At 37.8% G+C, this 24855-nt stretch overlaps 1 protein-coding gene across 4 annotated transcripts in view; it reads right to left on the bottom strand.

Moving 5' to 3' along the window:
- Positions 1-24855, bottom strand: part of Usp37 (ubiquitin specific peptidase 37) — a 73243-nt gene that overhangs the window by 46440 nt on the left and 1948 nt on the right. For 3 of the 4 annotated variants that reach the window (XM_052193725.1, XM_052193723.1, XM_052193726.1), the window contains exons 2-7: positions 19532-19676; positions 15084-15306; positions 11883-12054; positions 7930-8030; positions 5242-5420; positions 4202-4276 (exon numbers count right to left, since the gene is read on the bottom strand). In XM_052193725.1, coding sequence (XP_052049685.1) covers positions 4202-4276; positions 5242-5420; positions 7930-8030; positions 11883-12054; positions 15084-15239 — 683 coding nt within the window. In that variant the 5' untranslated portion in view covers positions 15240-15306; positions 19532-19676. The remainder of the gene's footprint in view (positions 1-4201; positions 4277-5241; positions 5421-7929; positions 8031-11882; positions 12055-15083; positions 15307-19531; positions 19677-24855) is intronic. The other variant, XM_052193724.1, reaches the window with a different exon arrangement.

The raw sequence follows: 24855 nt of genomic DNA, 5'->3' as shown, positions 1-24855 counted from the left end.
TACAGGCTGTGTGGACAGAAGGAGGCACGGACTACTTACTAGCTGGCAGCAAAGGATTTAGATGGAAGATTAGGTGCTAAAAGATTAGGAAGAAATGATATACAGAGGAAATATATTGAGAAGCGTATATAAAAAAATACCATTTCATATGCTAATTTTTACCAGGGAAATGCCTAAAATGACCCTATAAACAGCAGGGTACCTTGTCTGGCAAGATCTAATTAAAACAGCTACAGTGACAGAGACAAAATCTATAGTATGGATTTCCCCTCATCAAATTCAGCAATTGCTACTGTTCTTGTCCAATTCTAACTGGACAACAGCAGAAATTGGTAGTGAATTTGACTGAGACCACTCTTATGAAAACAATTTGTCATTTGGTTACAAATGATTTAACCAAAATCTTTCCACCCTAGAAAAGATCATAAGGGCTGGAGAGACGGCTCAGTGGTTAAGAGCACTGACTGCTCTTCCAGAGGTCCCAAGTTCAAATCTCAGCAACCACTTGGTGGCTCACAACCATCCATAATGAGATCTGCCGCCCTCTTCTGATGTATCCTAAGACAGCTACAGTATACTTACATATAATAATAAATGAATCTTTTTAAAAAAGAAAGAAAAGACTATAAATGAGCCAGAGATGTCTCAGTAGGTAAAGACCCTTAACACCAAGCCTGATGACCTCTAAAGGAATAAATGTTGTTTGCTTTTAGGCCAAGTTTACAGTGATTTTTAGGGCAGTCCCAGGGATCTAACATTATCTCTGAAAAATACACTAAAAGAAAACCTACCAGTCTATACTGGCCTATTTGGATTGTCTAACAAAACATCACAACCTGGCTACAAAACAAATTGGTTTTCTCAGTAAGCTACTAGGTATAGGGTCATGGAGTTAGCAGACTCAGTTTCTGGTGACCCCTCTCCATGGCTGGTGGATGGCTGCCTTTTCACTATGCCAGTGTGCATAGAAAGAGATCTGGACATCCGTTCTTCGTCTCCATCCTTTTGAATCAGAGTTACACCTTCAAGATCTCATTTAATCTCATCTAACTCTATATAAGTCCTAGCTCCAAAACCAACTTTGGGATGAGGGCTTCAACAGATGCATTTGGAAAGAGGGAATAGCTTCTTGATATCTTTCATTCACTCACCAGAAAAAAAGGGAGGTTAAAAGAAAACCAAAAATAGTACCCTGACAAGATCACCCTCAGGGATGCAGAGATGCTGACACTATTCCAGCTTCCTATGTGATCCTACTTCAGACTGCTTCTTCTAAAGACTTTCTTCCAGGACTTCAAGTTAGCCAGCTCTTTTTTTTTTTCCCCCGGTTTTTCGAGACAGAGTTTCTCTGTATAGCCCTGAATAGCTCTGTATAGGCTGACCTGGAACGCACTCTGTAGACCAGGCTGGCCTCAAACTCAGAAATCCACCTGCCTCTGCCTCTCAAGTGCTTGGATTAAAGGCGTGCGCCAACCCCCCCACCCCCTCCACCCCCCCCCACCCCCCGCTCATTAGCCAGCTCTTTAGGTCCAGCCTCACACACTGATCCAATCAGAATTTTGCTTAAGCCTGAAGTTTCTCAGCATATAGGAACCGAACAACAAATGTTATAGCTGTCTTTCATAAGACTTAACTGTTTTCCCTTTTTTCTTGGGCCTTAAAAGAAAACTATGCCCCAAATCAGCAGGAAGCAATTTTAAGAAATCTTTCCAAAGAGGTGGGGGTGGAGAAATTTTGGTTGTTCATTGGATGTTGGATATGTGTTACCATTTAAGGGGAAAATTACAAATAATCTCCGACAAGGAGGAAATGAAATGGGATTAGATTTAGGGATTTCTCTTTCTTTCCTTTCTTCTATCCTTCTTTCTTATGTAAGGAGAAGGGGGTTGAGAAGAAATATGGGGAGGATATAGGAAGGAGGAGGAGGAGGAGGAGGAGGAGGAGGAAGGAAGGAAGGAAGGAAGAAAGAGGAAGAGGAGGAGGGTAGATTCCTGAATCTACTCTTAAACCAGAAAAAAAGTTTTATAGTCATAATCTTACATTGTTTTAGACCTTTGTATTTTGATGTGAAATTGAGATTATATTTTGTTATATTGATAGAGAATTTTGTATGTTGATACAAATTTAAAGGTTATATTGGTTTAGATTATTATGTATCAATACAAAAATTTAAGGTTGTTTTGATACATATAACACATGCATGCTTTTAATTTTTACATGAGATATTGTTTCTATATAATCCTTAAAGTTACAATGTAAAACATCAGTTCTTTTAAATAGCTACAATCACAAACTTTTAGGGCTGATTTAAGAAATACAAGTTAGAGGGTTGGAGAGATGGCTCAGAGGTTAAGAGCATTGGGGGCTGGCTCTTCCAAAGGTCCTGAGTTAAATTCCTAGCAACCACATGGTGGCTCATAATCATCTATAATGTGATCTGGTGCCTTCTTCAGTCCTGTAGGCATACATGAAGGCACAACACTGAATACATAATACATAAATCTAAGAAAGGAATAGAAATACAAATTAATAGTCAAACTCACAGTCATGTTACTAGTTTAGATGATCACAGAAATATATATCCTGGGTTGAACTGATAATAGGCAGCTGAAGAAAGGCAACATCTGCTCTTTCATATACGCTAAGAAAGCCATAAGACTTACAGAACATGGCATTTTAAGATGCTATTATGTCAGCTCCTGACAGCAACCCATTCAACTTGAAAGAAGATGATGAACATTGAAGGACCTCCATTTGGAGAGGGCTTCATTTGTGGCATACTAGCCACTGTGTTGAGAAAATGCCCTAATTTCATCTGCAGTCAGAAGGCTGTCCAGAAAGGACAAACAGATGCAGGGAAGTCAACTGACAAGGCAGGGTAAGCAAGTCCTTTATGACTCCTGCTTCACAAAAGGTCTGTCAGATACTCCGGGCCAAAAGGCTAAAGATGATGCTCCAATATTTTAGAGAATATTGGGGACTGTCTAGGCAGTCAGTTGTCTGTCATTTCTATAATTTTTAGAAGCTGTGTCCCTGTGTTTCCTGAATACTTCTTAGGTCTTTGGTGGGGTTTAAACCTAGACAATCAAAGTTTTACCATAAGCTTAAGTTGTTTAGGATTTAAGATGTTCTACATCTAAGATGTTTTTAGGCTAGTAATACAGGTTAGGATAGAAAATGGTTTAGATACAGAGTGCTGAATTCACAAAGATAGGATAAATGGTAGAATACTTTAAGTTGCCAAATATAAATGTATTAGGCATTATGAATGTAACTATTACCTAACAGTTTTCATAACTGTTTCATAATTGTTCCTATCGTATGTTGTTTATTATTATAAGAAAGAGCCTTTTTATTTAGGCAAAAAGAGGAAAAATGTAATGGGTTGGTTTGATGCCGCATAATGCTAAATACTGGTTCTCAAGATGTGGTTGCTTCTAACATCAATTAGATCATCACATATACCAAGTGATGCTATGTAAACCTTGTTCCCCAATTTAAATGGTCAATAAAAGGCTACAGCCTGTGATTGGACAGTGGAGGGTGGGACTTGAGGATAGAGTGAGGGCATTGCAGGTAAAGGGAAGAGAAGAGAAGACATGGAGGAAGGGGCTGCTATGAGAGATGGACCATGAACATATGGCCAGGAGAAACAGCAAATAACAAGAGACATTATGGCTGGGGAATAAGTTTAAATAGCTCCAAATTTGCCCAGACTAGGTTTACAGCTTGTAAACAAAATACCCAGATTGTGTGTCTTTTTATATGGGCTACCTAGAATTATAAATTCATTTTACTGGGAGGAAGGCTAACAAAAAACATTTGTTGAGCCAGGCATAGTGACGTACACTTGTAATCTCAGCACACAGGGGCTGATGAGCTCAAGGCCAGTACATACTTATCAAGACCATGTCTCAAAAACAAAAATAAATGAGAAACCCAAAGAACAAAAGAACTATTTATTTCAAGTTCTTCAGCTCTGTTCTTTCTCTCAGTGCAACAAAAGGCAGGATTGGAGTTGTGTAATAGAATGACAAGAGCTAGAGCCCCTGACGAAGTCTCTGCTCTAGTATCACCAAGATACTTCATAATAGGAACGATCACAAATTGTACACTACTGCTGCAAATTATCCCTAGGAGTATTAACAATTGATGTAAGAAGCACTAGTCAAGTGCCACCAAGGCTCTTAAAGCAACTTACGACGATGAATCATTTTCCTTAGGATAATCTTCAGTCAGCTCTGAACCAGACAGCATTCTTTTCCTCTTTTCAGTGCTATAGAAAACAGGTTTTAAAAAGACTACTTTTACAATGTCAAAATTCATACCATCAAAAACAATAAACCAGGGCTGGGAAGAAAATATGACTTAGTAAAGCACTTAACATGCAAGCACAATTGGGAGGCTGAGGCAGGAGGCTTTCTGAGTTCGAGGCCAGCCTGGTCTACAGAGTGAGTTCCAAGACAGCCAGGGTTACAAAGAAAAACCCTGTCTCAAAAAAAACCAACCAAACAAACAAACAAAACAAAAAACAAAAAAAACCCAAAACAAACCTGTAAGCACAAGACCCATACGAAAGCTGACTCTGAGGGTGTGTGGCCATGGTCCCAGCACTGAGACAGCACTGAGTTTGAGGGTGTGTGGCCATGGCCCCAGCACTGAGACAGCACTGAGTTTGAGGGTGTGTGGCCATGACCCCAGCACGGAGACAGCACTGAGTTTGAGGGTGTGTGGCCATGACCCCAGCACTGAGACAGCACTGAGTTTGAGGGTGTGTGGCCATGGCCCCAGCACTGAGACAGCACTGTTTGAGGGTGTGTGGCCATGACCCCACACTGAGACAGTTCCTGGGGCTTGCTCATAAGCTCCAGGCCAGTGAGAAGCGCTATCTCAAACAAGGGGCCTACAGCATCTGAGGAATGACTCCCCCAAAGTTGTTTCATGGCTTTCACACACATGTACAAATGTGCACTTGTATCTATATATGCACATCCACCCACATCCAGAAAAAAAGATTAAAATCATGCTCAAAGATAGAAAAATAGCCTGGTTCTTTACACTCTACTTAATATGGTGTTTGTCTGCATGCTCAGTGCATGTCACTGACATAAACTGATGACAAACACTTGGAATTACACATGAAAAATGTGTTCTATACATGTTGCTTTCTTCTAATCAATTCTTCAAAATCCCAAAGACATTTTATAAACAGGTTCTGAAGGAATAATAAGTCTTTCCTACCGGTTTTCTAATAGTCCTGATCTAAGAGGTGTTGATGTCAGCGTCAAAGAAGGAATAGTTCGGGTAACAGCCATTCCACTTCCGGTTACAGTCTTAATCGGTCCTCTACCAGGACTGCCAAGAACTTTTCGAAATGGAATTTCATCTTTAGTTTCTAAACTTCCTCTTTTTGAAGAGGCCTGTAAGAATAAAATATGAGACCAGTTAAATCTTTGACTTAAATGAAAACATATTTGAGACAGGATCGCATATAAACTTCAGGACAACTTCAAACTTGCCAAGTTTAGCAGAGAATGGCCTATCTAGAACTGGTCCTCCAGCAACTTCCTAAGCACTAAGATTATAGACATGCATCACTCTATCTGGCTTACGTGATTCCCAGGGGCAAAACCAGGGTTTCATATACGCTAAACAAGACTTCTAGAAACTGAGCTGTATCACCCGCGCAATTTTAATTTTTTTTAGAGCAACAATTTTCATGGAAAGTTAAAAAAAAAACCTATAACTAGGTATTTATTTCTAGTCCAGTCTCTTTGGTATAAGACTCACAGTGTGGAAGAATGCCTCTGTGTATGTGACACTCAGCCCACCACTGAGCTTCAAGCTCAGCACCTATGAACACATTTATAAAAGATCTCCAGGAGATCTATGATCGAGTCAAGCATGAGAAGCTGAATTTGACATCCATTTTCTTGTAGTTTGTTTATGATTTTAAGAAAGAATCTTGCTCTGTAGTTCCAGATAACCTAGAACTCACCATTTAATTGTCTTGGCCTGCCTCCCCGACCACTTCTAATTCTCCCATAGTATTCTTTTAAACTTAAAACTCTTGAGGTGAGCTGATGAGATGACTCAGGGGCTAAAAGCACTTGCCATGTTAGCGTAGTGATCTGAATTTGATCCCCAGAAGCACGTAAAATATAAGAAGAAAACCAACTCCACAAAATTGTCCTGACTTCTATACATGCTATGTGGTATGCATGCAGCTGTGCAAGCGCGCGCGTGCGCGCGCACATACACACACACACACACACACACACACACACACACACAAGCTAAAAGCCAAGGCAGACCTGGATACAGAAGGCAAGAACCCATTTTTAATTACTAGCTATGACAAAAGTCAAGAATGATAGTCGATGCAGTGTCAGCACCTGGGAGGGCTTGAGGACCCTTAAGCTCAACAGCGGCTTGGACTCCACACTGATTCCAGACCAGTCCAGACTACAGAGTGAGACTAGGGTTCAAAAGGTCCCTGAATAACGAATAAAACTAGAGAAAGCCATATTCTAGTGATCAGTATGCAAAGTGATCTTTGTGGAAAGAACAAATCCTGCTTATGATATGAAATGAAGACAAAATCTGGGGATGTAGCTCAGAGTCACATGTTTAACATGCCTAAAGCCTTGCAAGCATGAAAGAAAAATAAAAAAGACAAGAAATAAAGAAGGATGGAGTTGATGTCACATTAATATCTGATTGATACAACTAAATATCAAATGAGGTATATTAAATAAAAGCCACATGATTCTTGAGGGAGTCAATTTGAGAAATAAAGTAAACATATAACAATGAGGAGAAAGAAGATAAACTAAAGTCTACTGTGAAATGATTAAGGGTATATTCAAGGATGGTCTGTGCAGTAATGAACATATTTGAGAAGTAGCATTTGAGATATATGTTCAGCCAATGGTGTTTTATATGTTGATATTAAGAATTATATAATTCTGAGACCAAAGAGATATCTCAGTGGTTAAGAGCATTTAATGCTTCTGCAGAGGACCTGGGGTTGAATTTCCAGCACCCATATGGTGGCTCAGAACCATCCAGAACTCCAGTTCCATGTGATGTGATGCCCTCTTCTGATCTCCAAGGGCACCAAGCATGCATGTGGAGAATAGACAAAATACTCACATAAAATAAAATGAATACATTGAGAAAAAAAAAAGTGACGGGGTTAAATTAGCACTTTTATAATAAGAAATTCTTGGTTGTAAAAATGACATTGTAGGGCTGGAGAGATAGCTCAGCAATTAAGAGCACTGACTGCTGAGTTCAAATCCCAGCAACCACATGGTGGCTCGCATCCATCCATAATGAGATCTGATGCCCTCTTCTGGGGTGTCTGAAGACAGACAGCTACAGTGTACATATATATTAAACAATCAAATAAATACACACACATACATACATATATACATACATACATACACACACACACACACACACACACACACACACACACATACTTTAAAAAATGACATTGTGGTCTATTCTGATGACTGTGGGACATCAAACAATTGTTAAGTAAAACTATGTAATGTATTTAGAAAAACTATGTATAAAGGTCAAATTGAATTGTAAGACAGGCATTAGTGGTGGCACTAATCCAAGCACTTAGAAGGCAGAGGCAGTTTGAAGCCAGTTTGGTCTACAGAACTAGTGCCAGGATACTCAGGACTACACAGAGAAACTTTGTCTCAAAACAATCAACAAAACAAGACAACAGAAAGGTAAAATTGGGATAAAATTTAAGAAACTGTTTATAAAAACAAAGTGATAAGAGGTCAGGTATGTCAAAGAACCACTGTCACACTGCTACACTAGAGGTTACCTCAAGTCCATACTATACGGTTACTTAGTATGCATGTGCTAATCAATTGTTTAAAAAGCTAGAAATAAACATACCTGATTGTCTGAATAAGAAAGCTGTCTGTTAGTTTCCTTCTGAGAGGTCCTGCTGCCCAGAATAGTTCCAAAACTACCAGAACCTTGAGAAGGTTTCATAGCTGGTGGACAAAAATGAATAAACCACATAACTTAGTAAAAATATTCATCATTATTATTGCTATATAATAATATAGAAATGGAAGTAATAAGGAAAAAAAATTTTTTCTCTGATAAAATGTACAAACAAGATACATAGTCACATTTAGGGATAAAAGATCCAGTAAAAGAATAAAAAACACAAAAAGGCGAGACCATTTACAGAATAAAAATTTACAAGACAAAAAGAAAATGCTAAAAATTCTCAAACATAGTATTTTACAATTAATACTATGGAAAAACACATCACTATAACTTAGGCATAAACATACCAATGTCAATTTCAGAAACAGTAACAATTATAGTTTTTATTTAAAAAATATTCCCTTTTGTTTCTTTCATATTGTTTGTGTGCTTGTGCAGGCACATGTCAGCAAGCTTCAACCACTTCTGGAATCATATGATGGAAAAAGAAAGCCAACTCTTCACATGTGTGCATGCTGGGTCATGGTGAATAAGTTCATACACATATCCACAAAATAAATACATGTAACTAAAATAATTTTAATTAAAAAATTACCATGCAGAATAATTTCTACTCAACAACAACAAAAAAAAAACAAAAACCCATACTTGTTTACAAAAGCTCAAGGTACTCTACAAATATGGACGTTTTATCCAGCTTTCCTCATAGCTACCAAAATTACAGTGTTTGAGAACAAATGGCTCAGTGAGTGGGTAAGAGCACTTGCTGCTCTTGCTGAGGACCTGAGTTTGATTCCTAGCACAAAAATTGTGGTTCACAACCAACAGTCACTCCTGTTCCAGGGGATCCAATGCTTTCATGTAACCTCCACAGGCACCAAGCATACATGTTGTACTTATACATGAAGGCAAAACACACATAAAATGAATACATCTAAAAATGAAATTGAGTTTGATTATGAATTTGAACATTTTTGTCATGTTTAAGGTTCATCTATATCCTGAATTCATTTTTTGCAGTTTTTTCCAATTCACTCCTGAATTTTTTTTCTCTTATTAGTTTATATAATGGGTTTTGTTTCACAATATTAACATTATGTCATGTAGGAGAACAAGCGTGAAGAGAACTAAGACCCTATTTCAAAATGTTAATGATATTATCATATTATTGTGTGACTCAGCAGTTTAGTGCTTGCCAGGCATCTGTGAGGCTCTGGGTTCAATCCCTAGAACCTCAAAATTACTCTGTGAAATCACTCTAATATTTTTCCTTTGACATGGAGATCATGGCAAATGTTATATAACATGGCAAATGTTATATAGAGTCTAAGCTATCAATTATCTTTTCCACCCAGAGATTGTTAGAATTCACTCTTCTCTTTAAATTACAATTCTATCATTTAATTTTTTAAAATCTTACAACTATGATTCAAACTTTACTTAGATGAAAGAAAAGTATCTAGTGTTACTTAAGTACTTAGCAATTTATCTTGTACAAAGATAATGCTACCAATGTTACTTCTTTTCTGCTCCAGTACATATATTATAACGCCTATTTTTTATCTCCTGCACTATTATGTGGAAAGGGAACACTGCTCAACAGTCCGGTGCTCAGCACTTATCTCATCTGGAGTGCAGCCTGGCCTTTAACTTGCAATGCTCCTGTCCCCACTTCTCAGTGAAGAGATGTCCAGCTGGATTTTTCAAGGTATTTGTATAAATACTATCTAATACTATCAAATACTAGTCCTTGTAATGTGTGTTGTTGTGCATCAACCTAAAAAATCAAAATGATTTGGCCAAAATCAAAGAGTATGTTAAGAGTTAAACTCACAGCAAACTAATAACCGCACTGATTTAAGTCTCTAACATGCATTCACTGGGACTTGTTCTTTCAAAAGCCTGGGTGTGGTGGTACGTGCCTATAATCCAAGCCATGTGGGAAGCTCAGGTAAGAAAGTTCAAAGCCAGCAGAGGCACCTTAGCCCGAACCTATTTCAAAATAAAAATAAATCGAGCAAGAAATGTAGTTTAGTGATAAGTGTATTTGCCTAGCATGAGAAAGACTTTTCTGTGGGGCAGTGGTGGCGCACACCTTTAATCCAGCACCTGGGAGGCAGAGGCAGGTGGATTTCTGAGTTCAAAGCCAGCCTGGTCTACAGAATGAGTTTCAGGACAGCCAGGGCTACACAGAGAAACCCTGTCTAGAAAAACCAAAAGAGAGAGAGAGAGAAAAAAAGACTCTTGGGTCTCCAGTGAGTATAAAATGCTTGTCTCTTAATGCATTTAAAGACATGGTTTGCTACACATAATTTTAAAAATACACTATTATCATCATCATCATCATCATCATTTGAGACAGAGCCTCTCTGTATAGCTCTAGCTGTTCTGGCCTTGACCGTCGCCCATCTCCAACTGAGATCAAAGGCACTACGACCACCCAGCTCACACATTACTTCTTAGGACTGTGATTCAATTAATATGATGGGCGTGGTAGACAAAAGCAAAATAGAAATATAGACTCAGTTCCCAATGTATAAGGTCTTAAATAGTGCTAGATTCAAATGCTTGAGACCAGACTTTGCTATGTAGCCTAATCTAGCTTCAAACTCACAACCCTACTGCCTCTTAAGTAATAGTTTTGAGTATATTATACACCTCCCTCCTGCTCTTTCTCTTCTGTCCTTTCCTCAATAGTTAACAGACCATTTTAAACAAGGTCTCCTAGCCTTAGCTTCCTAGGTGCCAGGACAGTAGGCATCTGCCATCTCACCCTACTTGAATTCAGTACTGTTAATACTGATGTTATCATAGCTCAAGATTGGTGGCATGAACAAATGACTACTAAATAGAAACCTACAAAAACCTTATCTTACAAGAGTGAGTACTAATATATCAGCTAAAGACAAGAAAATTCATACTGCTACATCTTCATTCTCTGTAGAGGGGGTGGGAGTACAGGGCCTTGTACATGCTACATGCCTGTTCTACTAAAGCTACAACTCTATTCTGTTCATGTGATACACTTAAAAAGAAAACTTCCTCCTTTTCAATTTGAACACCCCTTTATTTCATTGCCCAGTTGCTCTGATAAGATTTCAAGTACTTATATTGGACAGAAGTGGCAAGAACAGACATCCTTATATTGTTTTTGATTTTAAAGAAAAGGCTTTTAGATTTTCTTAAGTGTGTTAGCTGTCAACTTAACATGCAAATCCTTTATCACAGTGAAATCGTTTTTTTCTACCCATAGGCTATTTAGAGTATTTATTGTCAAAGAATATTAAATTTTGTTACTTTTTAACATCAATTGAGATGATGTGTTTTTGTCCTTCCTTCTATTAATGTGGTACATTATATAGACTTATTTTCTAGCTGCACTATTCTAACATTCCAGGAATAAATTTAACATAATTTTTGTATTGTGCCACTTAACTCAGTCCAATAGTACTTAGTTGAGGATTTTTCCATCAAGAATACTGGTGTGCAGTCATCATTTTCTTTGACTCACGTAGCTTAGGCTGGCCTGACCTCACATAATCTCATATAGCTCCCGTTGCTAAGGATGATCTTAAACTTTGATCCTCTTGCCTCTACTCAAGTGTTTGGATACCACGCATGCCCACCATGCTTGGTTTCTACGGTACTGAGCTGTTAGGGATCGACCTTGCCTTGGACATGCTAGGCACTCTGCCAAGTGGTTCCAGACCCAGTCCTTAAGTCATCGTCATCATATTCCTTTAGAACTGTTAATGTCAGTCTCATGAGATGACTGGTGCTTACCTGCATGAAGTCCTCTGCCAAGTGGTTCCAGACCCAGTCCTTAAGTCATCGTCATCATATTCCTTTAGAACTGTTAATGTCAGTCTCATGAGATGACTGGTGCTTACCTGCATGAAGTCTGTTTTGATGGACTGCATCTAGGAACAACCTCATTTCCTCTGCATCCTTACTTGGTACTTTGTCAATAGACAAGAAGCTGTTATCTTGTAAAGTCAACATTAGGCGACTTTGTTTTGTTCCACTGGGTCGTAGTACCACATTTTTAATGTTATGACTTAGCTAAAAAAAAAAAAGAAAGAAAGAAAGAAAGAAAGAAAAATTATCTTCTCATCCAAAATATTCAAAAAATTATAATATGGTTGTCTAAAAACTGCTAAACTTTATATGTTTCAATTTACCTTTCTCCTTTCCTATAAAAGGAGTTCCTCTTTCTTGATAAATTTAACTCAAATATATAACTTTGGTAAAAAGATTTATCCTATGTTTAATTTTAAGGATGCACATGTGTCTGAATATGGGCATGTACTAGCATCTATGGGAGCCAGAAGCATTCCCTGAGACTAGAATCCCAGTCAGTCATGAATTGTTCCACAAGACTGCTGGGAATTGAACTGGGTCCACAGCAAGAGCAATTTCTTTCAGCCACTGAACCATGTTTTTTGTCTCTTTTTAAAAAGATGAGTTCCACTATATAGTCGACTTGGCCTGGAACTCACTATGTAGACCAGGCTGGCCTCTAAACTCACAGTGCGCTGGGAAAAGGGGTTCCAACAGCATGCCGATGGAGGTCAGGGACAACCTGTGGTAACTGGTTCTCTCTCCACCATGTGGTATGTACTTCTATCCGCTTGGCAATCTCTCTGATCTTTGTTTTGACAATGTTACTATATAACTTAGGCTGGCCTTGAACCACTATATAGTAAAGACCCCTCTGGCCTCAGTTCTTCCCAACTCCAGCTCCTGAGCACTGGAGTTACAAGTGTGTACCACCCCACCTAAACAGAATATATGTGATACACAAAAGCATAAGCAACTTACTTTCACATTTCAAAAGTATATACAAGTAGAAAAATTTATTCAATAAAACTTGAGCATTAAAGCTTAAAATTTATTTCTTTAAAAACAATAAATACAAAATTTTAATATGTATTTTATTTTTATGTGTGTAGGATTTCTGCCTTCATGTATGTTTCTTGTCTGGTGCCCTCAGAGGCCTGATGAAGGTATTGGATGCCCTGGAACTGAAGTTACAGTTGTGAGCCACCAGGCTGGTACTAGGAATTGGACCCAAGTCCTCTTGAACAGCAGTCAGTGTACCTAACTGCCAAGCCACCTCTCAAGGCCTGATGAATACAGATTTTTAAAATCTAAATGATAAGTTTTTTAGGTTTCTTAAAAAAGAGCTTATTTACTTTTAGGTATGAATGTTTGCCCATATGTATGCATGGATATTATGTGGATGCCTAGTGCAGCAGAGGCCAGAAGAAGGCATTGGATACCTTGGAACTGGAGTTACAGGCAGCTGTAAGCTATGTTGGTGATGGGAACTGAACTCATGTCTTCTGCAAAAGCTGCCAGTGCTTTTCATCACTGAGCCACGTCTCCAGATCCTAGTTTGTTGGGGGGTTTTCTTGGGTTTTTTTGAGACATAGTCTTACTACTATGTACCTCAAACTGGTCTCAAATTCACCATGCAGACCAGGCTAGGCCTGAAGTTGACTTGTATGAGATTCCCAAATGCTGAGATTATAGAAATGTGCTGTCATACAAAGATGTTCTTAAATTCAACTCAGACAAATAACAGCAGTCCTTTGCTCCACAAGAGTAGTACAGAAGATAAACTATTTAAAATTTGTATTACATTTTTTGTGTGTGTACATATGTATGTATATATGGTGTGCACATATCATGGAGGGTAACTTCTGGGAACTGATACTCTCCTACCCTGTACGTCTTAAAGAACAAATTCAAAACATCAAGGTTGGTGATAGTGCCTTTACCCACTAAGTCACCTTGCTGGCCTGATAGTTATTTTTTAACGATAGTGATAAGTAATAAAGAATCTTCAAATTTTTACAGTCAGAGTGATAGTATGTTACTGTAAGAGGGCTGGAAAGACGAACTAGCAGTTAAGAGCACCAGCTACTCTTCCAGAGGTCCTGAGTTTAATTCCCAGCAGCCACACAGTGGCTTACACAGAACTCTAATGAGTTCTGATGCCCTCTTCTGGCATGCTGGTTAAAAATGCAGATGGAACACTAATATATATAAAATAGATAAATAAATCTTAAAACAAAACAAACCCAAGATACTTAAAAAACAAAAAACAAAAACTATAAAACTATAAAGATGAGCTGAACAATCATCCATTAAAATCTATGACATATGATGGGATTATTTAGAAGATAGAAACTAACTTTTAGAAGACACTAAAAAAATCCCATGAAATGAATCTAGCAATTACTTCAAAGAAATAAAAAGAGAATCAACTCAGATCACCTTGATATGTGTGTGTGTGTGATGCTAGTAATTGAATCCAAGGTTCTGAGAACACTAGGCAAGTGCAACCACTGAGCTCATAGTTAGCTCTTAAGTTTTCCTAGTCAGGTTCTCATGGCCCTATCACTTTGTGATATGTACACAATCTCATCTGAGTCAAGTTCTGCCTCCATAGCCCAGGCTGGCCTTGCATTATAAGTACTACTGGCTCAGCCTCCAAAGTCCAGAGGTCATAGGAGTGTGCTGTCAAAGCTGGCCTAATAGGGTTTTATTTATTGTTATTACTGTTGTTTTCTTGGGGGGGGGGGGTTAGCTTATAGTTCTATGCCATGTTATTTTTTGAGACAGGGTTTCATATAATCCAGGCTAGCCTCAAACTTGATGTGTGGTCCAAGAGAACATTGAACTGCTGATCTTCCTGCCTCTACCTCTTAAGTGTTACTGTTATATATATATACATATATATAATATATGTGTGTGTTTGTTTATGTATGTATGTGTGTGTGTGTGTGTGTGTGTGTGTGTGTGTGTGTGTGTGCATCACTGTTCATGGCTATTATATAGTTTTGAATAGCTAAATATTCGGTACCTAAACCTCTCTAAATTCTTTCCCACTAGTTTTTATTGCAACAATGGTGACTATTTTCTACTCTTTATTAAACCCAACAACACTACTGAGTAATTTATAAATCAGGTACATGAAAGTTGTAGTGTACTGGAAGGAGGAAGCATTGCAGAGTCACTTTACTATAACTACGACACACTGAGGCTATTTACTAAAAGATTTCACTAAGGAACCAGTCCAATACCTGAAATACTCTTGGAATTCCTCCAGTGTTGTAGTGAACTACCAGGCTGACTTTATTGTCTTTTTCCACAATTTCAAAGGATCCTTCTTTCCACTTTGTAATCCCAGTCTGCATACTTCGAATTCTGATAGGACCATATATCTTCAGAGGAGACATTTTCTTTAAAAATAAATTGCTTTTAACCAAACTAAAAAGCAAAAAATATATGTTCACCTGATGAATTCTAAAGAAGAAAAATAAAAAATTACAAGTGATTAATACTTAATGAATCATCTTATATAATTTTCCATTTCAAAATACCTTTTATCTCTGAATTCTCATACTCATGGTCCTGATCAGTTGAAGAATACCGATAATACAGACAGCAAAGGCAGGTGGAATTTAATCTTTCATTTCTTCTGTACATGCTTCTTTGTATGTATCTATTAGTGACTGTATTTTGTATCCTGCTCCATTCATAAATAAGCTAATATGGCAATTAGAAATAAAGATTCCATTCATAATTTAGGTGTTTACCATTAAAGTACTCACTCTTTTCTTTTTCCATAATAAAGTTTGAATTTCAATTTTAAGTTAAAAATCAACTCCAGTGACTCCATTTCTTAGAATATGAAGTTTTACCCCAACATAACTTAGTCAGCAATAAGTATACTCACATGTATACTGTATATCAAATGAATTTTTAAAATTAGGAATAAACAAACTAGTTCAACATCCAGAATTACATTAGGAAAAAAAAATCATTTAATCTCTAACACCAAAAAAAATCTTACTTCTTCCTAACCCAATATTCAGCATTACCATTCCTATCAAGCAATTTAACTTTACACAAATATTCAAATTTCCAGAATGAATTATTTTTTTCTCTTTCATGTATGTATGTATGTATGTATGTATGTATGTATGTATGTATGATGTGTGTGCTTGAGTAGAGGCACACCTGTACAGCAGCTGTCTGAGACAAGGTCCCTTTTGTCACTGCTGCATCCCACAGGCTAGGAAACCCATAAACTTCCTATGATTCTGTCTCTGCCTCCTAACTTCCATAGGAGTATGCTGGGATTTTAGACATGTCCGCACTCTTTCTAGTTTTTGAGGGGATTCTGGGAATTCAAACTCAGGTCATCAGATTTGGTCATCGAGTACTTTACCCACTGAGTCATCTTCCCAACCCCTTGAATGAACTTCTAATATTTGTAACTGACTTATAACTATCATTAATAGGATATCTAATGCTCCTCAACTAGCTTTGCAAAAGTCAGCAAGTAAAATTATAGTAATATATGTTACCAAATAGTACTACACATATAAATATGCAAATATCTAACATAATTAAATCAAACTTTTTATGTATTTTCAAATTCTAAAACAGCATCTCTAAAGCAGATTTTTACTTCTAAGTTTATAAATTAAACATAATTTGAACAATACTACTGCCTAGATAGTTCAACTAGAAAACGTAGAAAAGACAGTATAAAAGACATACTAGGTCTAGAAATTAGGAGCCAATTCTGTCACTAATTGTAATTTCCTTCTCTGATATTAGTGCTGTCAACCATAAAGTGCAACCCCAAACAAATATAATGTTGGGGGATGAAATAGCACTTATACTCAGCTGCTAGTACTATTAATATGGATGGAGTTAGCTTCCAAGCTGAATTATTCCTTCTCTATAGTATCTCTTTTTCCAAAGACCTCAATAAATGACATGTTGACACAAGTTGCAAATCAATTGTCTGTAGCAGCTAGTTAGGTAAAAGAAATGACTCAGGTAGATAAAACATGTACAAGTGCTATCAAATTTGCCAGCTCACCTAAATTTTCTTCTTCATGAAAATGAACTTTATATAAAAATACTCATTTTATATTTTAAGCAATAAATTTTAATTTAGTTTCTACAAATCAAACAAAACCCTGCTGCGAACAGGAGACAACTATTCTGAGGTCCTCTAATTCAAAGCTATTACTCGTTACTGCACAAAAAGTAGGAATTAAAAAAGACATTTAAAAACATTTTGAGAGGTCAGTACTCTTTATTCACATCCTCAAAAATTTCTGAGGGCCAACTGTGGCCACATTTAAATATTAGCAATTACCTAAATATATAAATTCAAAGTAATAACATTTATTATTATTATTATTACAGATTTATTCGTGTGCCATTTTGCTCAGGCTAACAACCGTGCAGAAGAAAGCTAAACAAGCAACCTACACTTGTAATACATTTTAGCAATTATTTGTGGCTCTATTGTTTGTCCAAGTCCTTGAGTTTTTTTCCACTTTGCCTATCAGGATTAGAAAGGATACATTTTTCCTCTCTTACACCAGCTTCCCAAGCCAGAATCACTAGCTCTGACCTTCCTGTATGATATTTTGGTATTGGACTAGAAATGGGAGGTCAGAAATCTATGAATTCTAACTCCACATGCCTTTTCAGGCAACTTTTTTTTTTTTAATATTTTACTTATTTTATGAATGCGAGTACACTGTCAGTCTCCTCAGACACACCAGAAGAGGGCATCAGATCCCATTACAGATGGTTGTGAGCCACCATGTGGTTGCTGGGAATTGAACTCAGGACCTCTGGAAGAGCAGTCAGTGTTCTTAACCACTGAGTCATCTCTTCAGTCCTCAGGCAACTTTTTAAGTAAATTACAAATCAAATAGAATCACTTTCCATCTAGTTTTTTGAATGACCTTTCACTTTCCTCAAAATAAAATACAAGTTTAACACAACATCAAAGTCTCATGAACTAGGCTTCGATTATCCATTCCCAGTAAGTATCCCCTCATTCCAGCCTTCTCAACTAAAAAAATTTCCCAAGGCTATGTATTCTCATGACTCTAAATTTTTACATACTGAGGTCATGTCTATAAGTTTTCATGTACTCTCCTTTCCCCAACCTGCCTTAATTCCTTCTCTTGGTTCTATAATCAAGGCTCAGCCTCAATGTTCCTCTCTGTAAGCTTCCTGACTACTTTTCAGTGGTCCTCTCCTCATGACCACTCTGAGGCTATTTATTCACATCTTTCTCCATATTCCTGTTGTACTCTGTGTTTGTGGAGACACTTCTGGCAGGGTTTCTCTGTGTGCCCTGGCTATCCTGGAACTCACTCTGTAGACCGGGCTGGCCTTGAACTCAGAAATCTGCCTGCCTCTGCCTCCCAGAGTGCTGGGATTAAAGGTGTGCGCCGCTGCCACCACCCAGCTTTAAAATAAGTTTTATATCCTATAAAGTTTTTTCATCTTTCCTTATACTTCTCTCTTCAAAAAGTTTTATCTTATCAAATTCTTTTATTTTTCTTTATATCTCATTATTGGTTAGGGTACAAAAGGGAAATATAAAGCACAATTATTTTGGTATTTACCTTATTAAAAAATCATTATTAAATAAAACTTAAGAGATAAAATTTCATGTTTACTAAATTATGCAAGAAATTTTTAAAAATCCTATTTTTGTCTAATTTTAAATGCAAATTTTGGTTATGAGCATAAAATTTTTACCTCATAACTTTATGTGTTGAACATTTTCTTAATCACTTTGACTAACAACTTTGGTTTCTTCTAATGAACAAACTATAAAGATAGAGAACATAAAACTAGAGAGTAAGTACAACTTTAACATGCGCAGTACCTACTTCTGTACCAAATAGATGAACAGTAACCACTTCTCAATACTCGCCAAGCTATTGGAGCTTGCCCTGTTTGCTTAACAGAGTTTTTCAAGAGGCAGTAGGATCTCTGAGTTTGAGGCCAGCCTGGTCTACAGAGTGAGTTCCAGGACAGCCAGGGCTACACAGAGAAACTCTGTCTTGAACACCCCCTCCCCCTTCAGAGAGAGAAAGAGAGAGAGACAGAGAGAGAGAGAGACAGAGACAGAGACAGAGAAAGTATTTCAGTCTGAAGTACATGTAGAAACAACTTTAAAAGAAAAAACATTCTGAGATAGAGACAGGGCCTAACACTGTAGCACTCTGGTCCAGAACTCAGTGTATATATAGTACAGGCTGGCTTCAAATTCAGAAGTTCTCTTGTCTTAGGCCCCTGCCTAGTAGTATTGCAAAAGTGAATCATTGTGTCTAGCAACAGTTAAACTTTCTGTCAACAAGAATCAAAGATTCCTTGAACTCTAACTCTATTTTTCTTATCAAAGTAATACAGAACAAAAGAAAATTAAAATGAATTCTAAGTATGTTAAAAGATACTATTTTTTCTAAATTATTTTACAATTTAATACCATCCAAATTTGAGTGTTCCATGCAAGCTCATATTGCAAACTGTGTATATATTGTGTTCAGTTACTTAACTGCACACATATTGGAGGCATTCTGTGATAAAGAAAATACATTGAAACATAAAAGTATAATTACACAGTGAATATAAAAAACTGTCAATTCTTGCCTATTTGAATAATACTGGAAACAGAACCAAAACAAAAGCAACTTACTTTACAGTGATTTTTACTGAAAAATTCCACGTGATAATAATTCACAGTTATTCTGCTTCTTGTGCCAAAAGCAATGTACTTTTCTTGAGAAACTATTCATATTCTTCAGCTCTACCAGTGGTCCCTCCTGCAGTCATCAACTCAGCTAAAGAAAACATAAGTGTGCTTTAAAAAGTTTCAACATATGAAATTAAAACTGAAGAAAACAAACCATGTATGTAAAAGACTCATTTAAAGACCACTTACTGAAAATATGTAAAATACAGTGCAAGACTCCACCACTCACAAAATAGTGACGTGCCTTCAATAGAGAATGAAGGAGTGTAGGGAGAGCCTGCAAGTCCATCACCCTGTCTTGCTTTTTCTTATTGCTACTAGATTTTGAAACTAAGTCAGTGATAAAGTACATCCTTTGTTGACTTTAGAAACATTGTTACATCATAACTGTCTTAGAGGCTGCTTCTAAGGTGTGTTGAGCTGTAATTTTTAAAGGTGGGAAAAGGGTATCTTCACTTACCTTTTGGAAAGCTCTGAAAAATAAAAACCAACAAAAATTTCTTCCTTAATTTTAGGTCCCTCTAAGCCTAATTTTCTCTGAAATTCCACCACAAACTTTAATACATGATCATCAATTTTTAACTCATCTGTTCATTTGGACAAAAATCTACTGATTTACTCCAGTTAGAAGACAGGAGCAGGAGAAACAAATGTGAATGACATAATGCATGACCAGCTACTGTTCCTCCATTTCCCTATGTTTTTTGGTTTAGGTTGGTTTTTTGTTTGTTCGTTTTATAAGACAGGGCTTCTCTGTGTGCCTGAGCCCTGGCTGTCCTGAACTTACTTTTTAGACCAGGTTGGCTTCAAACTCACAGAGGTCCTCCTTCCTCTGCCTCCATAGTGCTGGGACTGATGGTGTGCCACCACACTTGGCCTGATTTCCCTATATTTCTCCTTTCCCTCATCATCCAGGCAAGTCTTAACCACTAAGCTTCAAGCTCATTCTCACCTATTCAATATCTTTTAAACCCCAACTTTTAAAATGTACTTCCCAAATTCAGAAATTCATCACTTTGGGATAGGGATGTGGCTCAGTTGGTAGGATACTTGCAGGAAACCCTAGATTTGATCCATAGCACCGGTTAACTGGCCTGCCTCTAATCCCAGGACTTGGGAGGTAGAAGCAGTTCAAAGCTCATCTTCGGACATACAATGAGTTTCAAGGCCAGCCTGGACTACATGAGAACTAGTCTCAAAGTAAGTAAGTTGATTAATTAAAATTCTCACCTTTCTTGCCATCACCCCATCAGTAAGTGTCATACATTAACTAAGCACAGTGCCAAATATAGTATCAATCACTTTCATTTAATATTAATAATCTTAGTGGATAAGGTTTATAACTGTATTTTATACAAAAAGGAAACTCAGGCTTTCAGAGATTAAGAAATTAGCTGGGTGGTAGGTAGTGGCTCAAGCCTTTAATCCCAGCACTCAGGAGGCAGAGGCAAGAAGCTGGTGGATCTCTGAGTTCAAGGCCAGCTTGGTCTACAGGGTGAGTCCTAGGACAGCTGGGGCTGCAGAGACAACCTCAAACCCCACCACCACCAAAAAAAGAAAAACAAAACAAAAAAGAAAAGAAAAGGAAAAAAATTTATGCAGGGTGTTAAGGGAAATGGTTCAGTAGTCAAGACCACTTGTTGCTCTTGCAGAGGACCTAGTTTCTTTCCTTTTTTTGGGGGGGCGGGGGGGGGCGGTTCAAGACAGGGTTTCTCTGTGTAGCCCTGGCTGTCCTGTAACTCACTTTGTAGACCAGGCTGGCCTTGAACTCAGAAATCTGCCTGCCTCTGCCTCCCAAGTGCTGTGATTAAAGGTGTGCCTGGTTTCAACTCCCAGCATCCACATGGTGGCTCACAACCATCTGTAACTTCAAGTCAAGGGGATCAGACACTCTTATCTCCCCAGACACCAGGCACAGATGTGGTGTATATACATATGTGCAGGAAAACAGACAAAAGTAAAATGGAGAGAGAGAGAGAGAGAGAGAGAGAGAGAGAGAGAGAGAGAGAGAGAGAGGAAGGAGAGAGGGGAGGGGAGGGGAAAAAAAAGAGAAAAGTCAGCAAGAAAAAAAGCAAAGCCCAAATGCTGCTGCTGCCTCTTTTTTGTTTGTTTGTTTGTTTGTTTGATTGTTTGTTTTTTGTTTTGGTATTTGATACAGGGTCTCATGTAACACAGACTTGCTTTATGTATGTGGAGGCTGACTACTGTTCCTCCACTCTTCAAGGGCTAGTATTACAGGTATATACCTCTACACTTGGCTGGAAACCCAAGTTTTAACCACTAGCACAGTTCATCCTCATCAATGAATTCTGAGTGACTTTCCAGACACTATTCCCAAAGGATTTTTTTCCATCAATGAATCCTTTTCTACAAAGTCTTTCTAAAGAACCATTCATTTTATTTCTCAGGAACTACAGTCCACTCTAGTTGTTTTTATCGCCTTCTTCCTGATCAGTATACACTTCTAGTATATTCCAACAAAATAAAGAATAAGTGCTAAGTACCTGTTACTAATACTGTTAACTCCATTGTAAACATTTTTACTTGCTCATTACAAAAGAGAAAATAAAACCAACTGCTTGTGTTTGACATCTATAACACTTTACTATTTTATTGTTTTCAGTATATATTCTTAAAGCCCTAAACATGTTATTAAATTTTAATAATTTTAATATTATCCGGGCGGTGGTGGCGCATGCCTGTAGTCCCAGGACTCTGGGAGGCAGAGGCAGAGGCAGGCAGATTTCTGAGTTCCAGGCTAGGCTGGTCTACAGAGTGAGTTCCAGGACAGTCAGGGCTATACAGAGAAACCCTGTGGGGGGGGGGGGGGAGGGACCAAATCCAAAAAATCAAAACAAACAAACAAACCAACCAAAAAAAAAAAAAACCTTTAATATTGACTTCCTTATCTACCAAGAACTATTTTATCTATTTGAAGAAACCTCATCTTAATCCTGAACTGGGAGCCTGAAGTGGCTTATGGCCCAGTTTAAGGCAAACATGATGGTACACAACTTTTATCCTAACAGAGGCAGACAGATCTCTATAAGTTTGAGGCCGGCCTGGTCTACAGAGAGACTTCCAGGACAGCCAGGGCTACACTGAGAAACTCTTTCTCAAAAAACAAAAAACCTTCATCCTTACTAGTCTCAATTTAACCTGTTGCTAAAAAATATAAACCACTTTTATAGATTTTCAAGGATTTTCTTTCCTAACAAAAAAAAAACATAAAACAGAACCTATAAAGAATTGCCCAACCGGAAAAGGCACTCTGCCTGAGCTTGACGACATGAGCTTATCCCTGGATCTAACCGTGAAGACTGAACTGACTCCTTAAAGATGTCTTCTGACCACATCAACATACATGCCATGGTACACATGCACCCAACCCATATGTTGCATAAACAGGTACACAGACACCACACCAATAATAGAATTTTTTAAATTAGATATTGTAAGTATACAAAGGAGATAAAGTTCTTGTCATAGTGGAAAGAATAAAAAATTTATCTAAATAAGATTTATCTCTAGTTTACAAAAGATTTACTGCCATTAGACTGTCTGAAATCATAATGATTTCACACAATCCTGTTTCTTACCTGGAGTCCCTCGGTGCTTTGGCCCCTGCTCATTCCCCCCCCCCCCCCAGACAGGGTTTCTCTGTGTGGTCCTGGCTGTCCTGGAACTCACTCTGTAGACCAGGCTGGCCTTGAACTCAGAAATCCTCCTGCCTCTGCCTCCCAAGTGCTGGGATTACAGGTGTGTGCCACCATGCCCAGCCCGCCCCGCTCATTTTCAAATAGAATCCAGGCTTCCAGTATGCTAACCAAATACCAGCTGAGCCATATTCCTACCTGTTGTCCTTTGTTGTGTCCTTTGCAGGATAATTAATCTGATAAGAGTATCTGAAAACTGATGCTTTGAAAACACATGATGGTTCTTACAGCATCTTATACTTTACATCATTACAAGCTTATGCAATTTCCAATTTGATTCACCTAATCAATTCTTGAGAAATGAATGTGAAAGTGAGTCACTTTATGTTTGTTTTTTTTTAAACATAGTAATGTATACATGTGTGTGTGTGTGTGTGTGTGTGTATGTGTGTGTGTAAGAGGTGTGTATTTGCAGGACAGGGTTCTGCCTAAGGTAGCTTATCCAACTTGGGGGTTGAGAGTAGAGAATAAAAAAAAAAAATCAACAAGGCTTCTCTGAGAAAGTATTACTTCAACTGAAAATTAAGGCATAAGTTGATTGAAGGATGGTAGCACTAGTGCTGGAACAATCCAGATAAACAGAGTAGTGTATATGCAAAAGTCCTAAGTCAGAAACATTGTGTGTCTACATAAATTAAATCAGTGTAGCTGGAGGTTAATTAAAAGAAAGGAAGAAGTGGGCAAGAACCAGGTTATATAGTATCTTATGATTCGGAAATGTTTTCCAAGGAGAGAGAGAGAGAGAGAGAGAGAGAGAGAGCGCGCGCGCAATGGTCTTATAGTCTAGGCTGGTGTAGCTGAGAAGAACCTGAATTTATGATCCTGTCTCTGTGGGCTTTATGTGGTGCTGAAGCACAAACCTAGGGATTTGTGCATGCTAGGCAAGCACTCCAGCAATTGACCTGTATCCCAGAACATTATTTTAAATTTTATCTTAAAGTAATAAGCACCTTGGCAATGAGAAAGCCACTGAAGGGTTTCAAGAAGCAAAGAAATTATATGTTATTTGATGAATGGATGAATAAAGTAGTGAGTTTGGGAAGAAGAGAAAAGAAGAAAAACAAAACCAAACCCAGGGAGATCAGGTAGGAAAGTAGTGTTTCTAACTCATAATTACAATAATAATTCTTACTTGGCAGTTTCTGTGTGTAAATGCTTTAGTAAATTTATAGCACTCATAATAATCACTTTTGTTTGTTTGTTTTGTTTTATTTTTAGAGACAGAGTTTTTCTGTATTAAACACCCTACACACACACTGCCCTGGAACTCACTCTGTAGTCCAAGGTGATCTTGAACTCAGAGATCCATCTGCCCCTGCCCCTCTGCCCCTATCTCCCCCTACCCGGGTAAGCTAAGAACTTTTTTTTCTTTTTCTTTTCTTTTTTTTTTTTGTTTTTTGTTTTTTTTTTTTTGTTTGTTTGTTTTTTGTTTTTTTGAAACAGGGTTCCCCTGTGTAGCCCTGACTGTCTTGGAATTCACTCTGTAGACCAGGCTGGCCTCTAATTCAGAAATCCTCCTGCCTCTATCTCCCAAGTGCTGGGACTAAAGGT

The sequence above is a fragment of the Apodemus sylvaticus genome, chromosome 9 (genome assembly GCF_947179515.1).
Source record: "Apodemus sylvaticus chromosome 9, mApoSyl1.1, whole genome shotgun sequence".
Classification (NCBI taxonomy): Eukaryota; Metazoa; Chordata; class Mammalia; order Rodentia; family Muridae; genus Apodemus; species Apodemus sylvaticus.
Note: the sequence above shows the minus strand (reverse complement) of the source record. Positions and strands in the feature narration are given on the sequence as shown.